Raw genomic sequence first — 6985 nt, forward strand, 5'->3', positions numbered from 1 at the left:
ATAGTCTGGACAGAGGCACATGTGATCTTATCCCTGCTGCAAGCAGACGATTCCCAGTGCTCCATGATGACACAACAGGTGCAACATATGCACAGATTTTGGCCCTGGATGATAATCGATCAGACACCAATGCTCGTACAGTGCACCTATCTCGTAGTGCATCTGTACTGTGAGGATGTCCAGAGCCTGGTATACAGGTATGGGAATGTTCCACAAACCTTTGTTGAAAGCAGCAACACACCACTGATATATTGTGTCCAACATGTGCAGCGATCCGTTAATATGTCCGCCGCTTCCCCCAGGACCCCAATGTGACACCATTCAAATGGCTGAATCTGTTCAAGAGGAGTGCTGACTCATCAGTAGGGCGTGGTTGTACCCCAAAATGATTATGGCAAACTTGGCGTAGTTACTGCCTGCAGAGTCAAAACAGAGGGTGCACAGACAGGCCTTCAGACTGCCATCTGATCACTAATGACTGTGACAAATAAAGCAATAACACAACCACCCCTCTGTATATGCACATACTATACAGTGGTGCCACCAAACCCAGTCCTTCGAGGATATTTTTTGATATTCATTGAGTTTGTTCATGTTCAGTTTTTATTCAGGTATACACAGTTAATTCTTTTCCATTCTCTCTCTTAAATATGAGCACATTAATTTACAAAAATATGGCTCTGATCCTATTATAGCCATCCTTAATGTGGAACAGAAGTGACAGTGGTTTGGTTCAGTTAATGGTAGTGCAAAGTCCAATTTATTTAATAGTTCTCATTGTAGAAAAGAATGAATTAAAAGAATAAAGGACATAAATTATCATCTTCAGCTAAGAATTGTCGTTTTAAAAAATCTTGCACGCTTGTGCTCCACTTTGAATGCTTATGTTCTGCAGCTTCTCAATCTTTGTTAAAAGCCATCTACAATGTTCATATTAAAGATGAAAATAGATTTGCACCCATCATGTATGCTACCTACAAAAATAACAGAATTTTCCTATTGGATAATATATTGCATTACACAACTTACTTCTTCCTACTTCATATCACTTTACCCCAACCTTACTATGTACCACACTAAACTAATAAATTTTGTGGTCTGATAGGTGGAGAATGATAATGAGAAATAGTGAACTCGGCTTGTCGAAGAATAATTCTTTCGAGTCGCGAATATTAAAAAAATCATTGGTGGAGTTATTGAATCCCTACTGGCATTGTGATGTTGAAGCTTCACTACAGACTCTGAATGAAAAGAGTTCATCTATAGATTGCTGAATGTTGAATGAGAATACCATCAACAGGCACCAAAAGTAGTTACGTGGAATGATTGTGTTGGTAACATTAAAGAAAATGGAAATTCAGTGAACTACATGACTTTATGAAACAATTGCAGTCACCAACTGTTTTGGTACACATTATACAAGTAGAATTGGAGAGGCTTTATTGTTTATCAGGCAGAACCATTGGAGACTGTCAGAATTTTCAGATACCTGCCTAGACTGTACATCCCCACAAAATATGATACATGCCATAAAAATAAGAACCTGGCTAACCACTAGTAAGATCAGTAGTCAGAAGTTCATAACTTACCCTCCACTATGCAACTTAATGCTGTAGTTATATAGATTTCAAAAGTTGTGTGTCTCTTCATTTTCTGTTATCCTTGTAGCAGCTCCACATGACCACACCACTTACTGAGACAGTTATAAGGAACAAGCCCCCCTCCCCTGCCCCTTCCCCAGCATTACAGTCAGAATATTTCTTCTCCTTTGTCTGTTTCCCTTTCTTGTGCAGACTTTGAATCATGAATGCTTTTTATGCACTTTTTAAAAGTTATATTGCGTATATTCATTTTGCTCACTTCATCCTAAGTCAGCTCTCATATTTTTTTGGTGGAGTATACAGCATGTTGTACTGTTACGACTCATTATGGCATATCGTTCTAACCCATTACACTGTATTAAAGTACCGTAGGTTGCCACTTGTACATAATGGCTGACGTTACATATACTTGCCATATCCTTTTTAATGCTGAAACTGGACTGCTATATGCAAGTTACTTGTACTTCGTGCAGAGATGCCACAGTGCCACCATACCAGCAGAACAGCTTGCCTCTAGCTGTTATTTAGTTATGACTGGGTAAAACAAAGGAACAAATTGCCAATCATTCCCAAAACATGAATCACTTCATTCCACAGAGTAGCATGACTAATAAATTTTGCAAGGTAACTTGGAGGCTATTATAATACAGTATTTGTTACAGTGTTTAATTTTTTTTGCCTCATCCCTTTTCAACTTGCTTAATGATTGTGCAGTAAGTTATGTAGACTTTAGATGACAACAAGATAGGGGTTTTATTAGTTTCTGTAGAGGCATTTTCTCTCCTCCTGAGTATTTCATACAGGTAGATGATCTTGCATTACTCTTAATGTACCAATTTCTTTAATTCTCAATGCATGGGCCACTTACTCAAAGGCTTGCAATTTTTTAAGTATTAAGTCTGTTCTTCAACAAAGCATGATAATCCTGGTGAGTATAAATTTTGCACATGTTTAAACTTTTTGAATTTGATTTTCTCCCATAGCCCATTTCATAGTACAAAGTAAAACTTATTAAAAAAAAAAATCCAAATTGAAGTTGAAAAAATTACATGTGTTAAGTTTTGTCAGTTTTGCTGACCATGTTTTGTACCTATATTTATTTTCTACTGGTGTCTTATTTCAGGCGCAGCTGCGTGGGATGAATAATGCGCAAATCTACCAACAACAGAGTGCCCCAAAGCGAGAGATCGTTTTCCCTCCAGAAAGTGTGGAAGCAACATTGCCTGTTTTGTATAAACGCAAGCGAATGACACGAGGGGATGTAGCACCTGTAGAAGCATGGAGGCTTATGATGAGTCTGCGCTCTGGCGTACTGGCAGAGAGTGCTTTGGCTCTGGATATTCTCAACATCCTTTTGTTTGATGATAGCACAGTTGCATATTTTGGACTAGCCCACATGCCAGGACTCCTTGATGTGCTGTTGGAGCATTTCAGACGCAGTTTAGCTGACATGTTTGACTCGCCTCTTCCAGATTCTGGGAAGAAGTGGTTCCAGGCACCAAAGGTGGAAACACCGGAAGTGGAACTAGGCCAAGTTAGAGTGCCAGTTGATCCTGCAGATCACATCACATTAATGAAATCGACACCAAATTATACTCTTGTGACTAGAAAGGGTGAGGTAGTTCGAATTGTGAACAAAGATAATGAGATTTTTGCTGTGGATAATCGGAAGAGCTGGGACATTGAAGGTGACTTGGCAGAAAACGATGATGTGGTTCAGGACCCGTGGCAGTTGACCTCTTCAGACATCAGTTCGATGAAGTACATTGTGTCATGTTTCCAAGGAGAGTTCGGTAATGTTCCATTTGCGAGACTGCTCGATGACAGTAAAACTGTAGGTGCCGAAGAGGAAGAAGATTGTCGGACAAAAGTAAGAGAAGAAGAATCGTATCCCATTGAAAACTTGAGTGTAACTCCTCCTATAGTGCTAAAAGTGGAATGTAGTGATGACAACGGTGTTATTGATAGTTCGAGCAGTGCATCTAATGTGATACTTAATGAGGAACATTTGAGTAAAGACAGCTCCTTCATAGATGTGCAGGATAGTGATGAAGTGAAACGGACTAAAACTATTTTGAGTGATGTGTTTTCGCGGATAAAAACGGAAAATACGGAAGAAAATTCATTGCTGCCTGAACACTGTGTAGACCCCTTAGAGCCTCCTAAAGAAACTGTAGAAGTGAAAAAGGAAGCAAACTGTGTCGAAAGTGAGAGCAGTAGTAATTATGAAAGGGAGTTGCCGCATTCTCCAAATGTACCAAAGGATATTGAAACAAAGAGTGATAATGCTGTATCAGAAACTAGTGACACAAATAATTTTAGCAGCAGTAACATAAAAACAGAACATACAAACAATGACAATAGTTCTAATAGCAATGAGAGTAGTATATTCAACATAAGCAAAGGTGATAACTGTAACAGCACAACACCGAATGAATCCAGTTTCGATTATAAGATCAAAGAAGGTGTTGAAAGTGAAATTATTGCCAGTGAAGAAAACAGTGAAGGTAATGAAAGTGCTGGAAATGCTGTTGAAGGAACTAGCCTTAACAATTGCGAATGTTTAGAAAGCAATGGAAGTAGTAATGGCAACAACAGTTGTAATGAAACTGTAAAAGAACACGAAGAAACAGAAACAGAAATGGAACAAGATGTGTTCCTCGAAGGTTCTGAACATGAAGGAAAAGACATAAAAATGGAAGATGACTATGGTGACGAAGTTGAAGAAAAGTCAAAAGTAACAGATGTGAGACCAGAGATAAAGGGAGAAAACAGGGGCGGCATACAAATAAGGGATCCTGCGGGAACGTTGAAAAGAAGACGTATGTCAGATTATGAAGAAGAATGTTACGCGAGAGATGAAGTGAGCCTTTACCTTGTTACTGATACACAGGATGCAAAGGCAAGGCGTTGTGTTTGTCTTTCAAATATTTTGAGGAATCTGACATTTGTCCCGGGCAATGAAGCAGAGTTTGCCAAAAATGTTACATTCCTTGGTTTGTTGGGGAAGCTTTTACTCTTACACCACGAACATCCTCCTCGTGCACAGAAACAGCGCAATTATGACCGTGAAGAAGATGCTGACTTTGCAGATTCTTGTAGCAGTTTACAAGGTGAGGCGGAATGGTGGTGGGACTTCTTGCACCATGTGCGCGAAAATGTGTTGGTGACAGCAGCTAATATTGCCGGTCATATGGACCTCGGTCAACATCCTGAGGAAGTGTCGCGGCCCGTAATTGATGGACTTCCTCACTGGGCAGTTTGTCCAGCTGCTCATGGTCAGGACCCATTTCCAAGATCTTCAGGCTCGTTGTCACCCCAGCGCCTCGCACTGGAAGCTCTGTGCAAATTGTGCATAACGGACTCTAATGTAGATCTGGTTGTAGCTACGCCACCCTACTCCCATTTGGAACGTCTGTGTGCTGTGCTGACACGACTTCTGTGCCGTTCAGAAGAGCAAGTGCTACGAGAGTTTGCAGTGAATATGCTGCACTACCTGGCCACTGCGGACAGTGGTGTGGCACGTACTGTTGCACTGCAGAGCCAGTGTGTGTCCTTGCTAGTAGCATTCATCGAGCAGGCGGAAGCTACTGCATTAGGGGTAGCCTATCAGCACGGTATCGGTGCACTTAGAGACAATCCAGATGCTATGGGAACCAGTCTGGATATGCTGAGGCGTGCGGCTGGTACATTACTTCATCTGGCATGACATCCTGAAAACCGGCCGCTCTTCCTGCAGCAAGAACAGCGTCTGTTATCCCTCGTCATGAGCCACATCCTCGATCAGCAAGTGGCAGCTGTAATCTCCAGTGTTCTTTTCCAGTGCTCACGGCCCTCTTCGTAGCATGCACAGCAGTTGTAGACAACTAAGTGGTGAAACTGGCACGGATGTTTCCTTCTCTTGTGATTTTTGCTGAAACATTTTGTGAGAGATGACTTTTGAGTCTGAATGTAATGAGGACTGAGTTTCCGGTTCGTCAGTCCTTTATTCCTTTCTTTTGTGCCTTGCCGAAATGGTGTTAGTTAAATGTACAGTTAGTTATGAGTGAAGTGGAAGTATATGTTTGTTTACAGGAGGAAGTCGGCTGATGTTGATATTATGTACAAACAGTCAGACTGTCTTTGATTAGATTTAATAGATATAAATAAATAAATACAAATACAAATATATATATATATATATATATAAGAAAAAACCTTCAAAACAAAAGACATGGCGATCACCTAACAAGGACATAGGTGAATTCCAAATTGACCATATTGCAATCTCGTATCCATGTCACAAAGAAATTTTAAATGTTCAAGTTCGTAACGGCGCCAATATTGACTCAGACCATTACTTAACCCATGTGAAACTAAAGCTAAAACCCCAAAATTTCAACAAAAGGATATCATTAATCCCCAAATTTGACACCAGTAAAATCCAACCATCATTATTAGCAGATGAATTTGACAAAACAAGTGCACAAAATTGGGAACAACTCAAACACAAGATTATCAAAACAGCTCAAGATCAAATTCCTTTACGAAAACACAAGAAACATGCTTGGTGGAATGAAAACTGTGATCATGCAATCAAAGCCAGACAAGAGACATTTAAAGCATGGAATAGCAACAAGACAGAAGACACATATGATACATTCCTGACAACTAGAAAAGACACTTCAAAACTAATTAGACAAACAAAAAGACAATATGAGAATAGTCAACTCTTAGAAATTGAAGAAGATTTTCAGAAATACAATACCAGAAATTTTTATAAAACTTTTAAAACCAAAATAAAGGGGTACCAACCCCAGAATCTTTGCTTCAAGAAGGAAAATGGACAGTTGGCTCTTAACAACCAAGAAAATTGCAAAGAACTTTCTAAATATTTTAAGAATCTTCTAAATTGCCCCGAGCCCACAGAAAGATTTCCACCAAAAATTCCCCAACAATGCAATCCAGTTTCACTTGCACCAAATGAAGAGGAAATCATTAAAGAAATTCATAGGTTGAAAAACAACAAAGCATCTGGTGAAGATGGAATTGTTGCAGAACTTTTAAAGGCAGCTGGTCCAAAAACCGTTAAAGAAATTACTTCAATCATGCAAAACATTTGGCAAACTGAAAAATTCCTGATGAATGGAAAACCGCCTTGATTCACCCACTTCATAAGAAGGGAGACAAAACTGATGTTAATAATTACAGAGGAATTTCTCTTCTTCCAGTCACATACAAAATCCTCTCTCAATGTCTTCTGAACTGAGCACAACAACAACTTGAATGGAAAATTGGCGAATATCAAGCAGGTTTCAGGCCAAATAGATCTTGCCCAGAACAGATTTTAGTCCTCAAACTAATTCTCAGACATCAAAAAATTTACAATAAAAAACTAGTTTGTA

The 6985-nt window shown here is 39.5% G+C and overlaps 1 protein-coding gene across 1 annotated transcript in view; it reads left to right on the forward strand.

Annotated features, from left to right (window-relative positions):
- LOC126470864 (trithorax group protein osa-like) overlaps positions 1-5767 on the forward strand; it is an 80818-nt gene extending 75051 nt beyond the window's left edge. Inside the window, 1 exon segment of the mRNA XM_050098880.1 lies at positions 2725-5767. Coding sequence (XP_049954837.1) covers positions 2725-5445 — 2721 coding nt within the window. The 3' untranslated portion in view covers positions 5446-5767.
- Positions 5768-6985: the final 1218 nt, after the last annotated feature.

This window comes from Schistocerca serialis, chromosome 3, assembly GCF_023864345.2.
Source record: "Schistocerca serialis cubense isolate TAMUIC-IGC-003099 chromosome 3, iqSchSeri2.2, whole genome shotgun sequence".
Classification (NCBI taxonomy): domain Eukaryota; kingdom Metazoa; phylum Arthropoda; class Insecta; order Orthoptera; family Acrididae; genus Schistocerca; species Schistocerca serialis.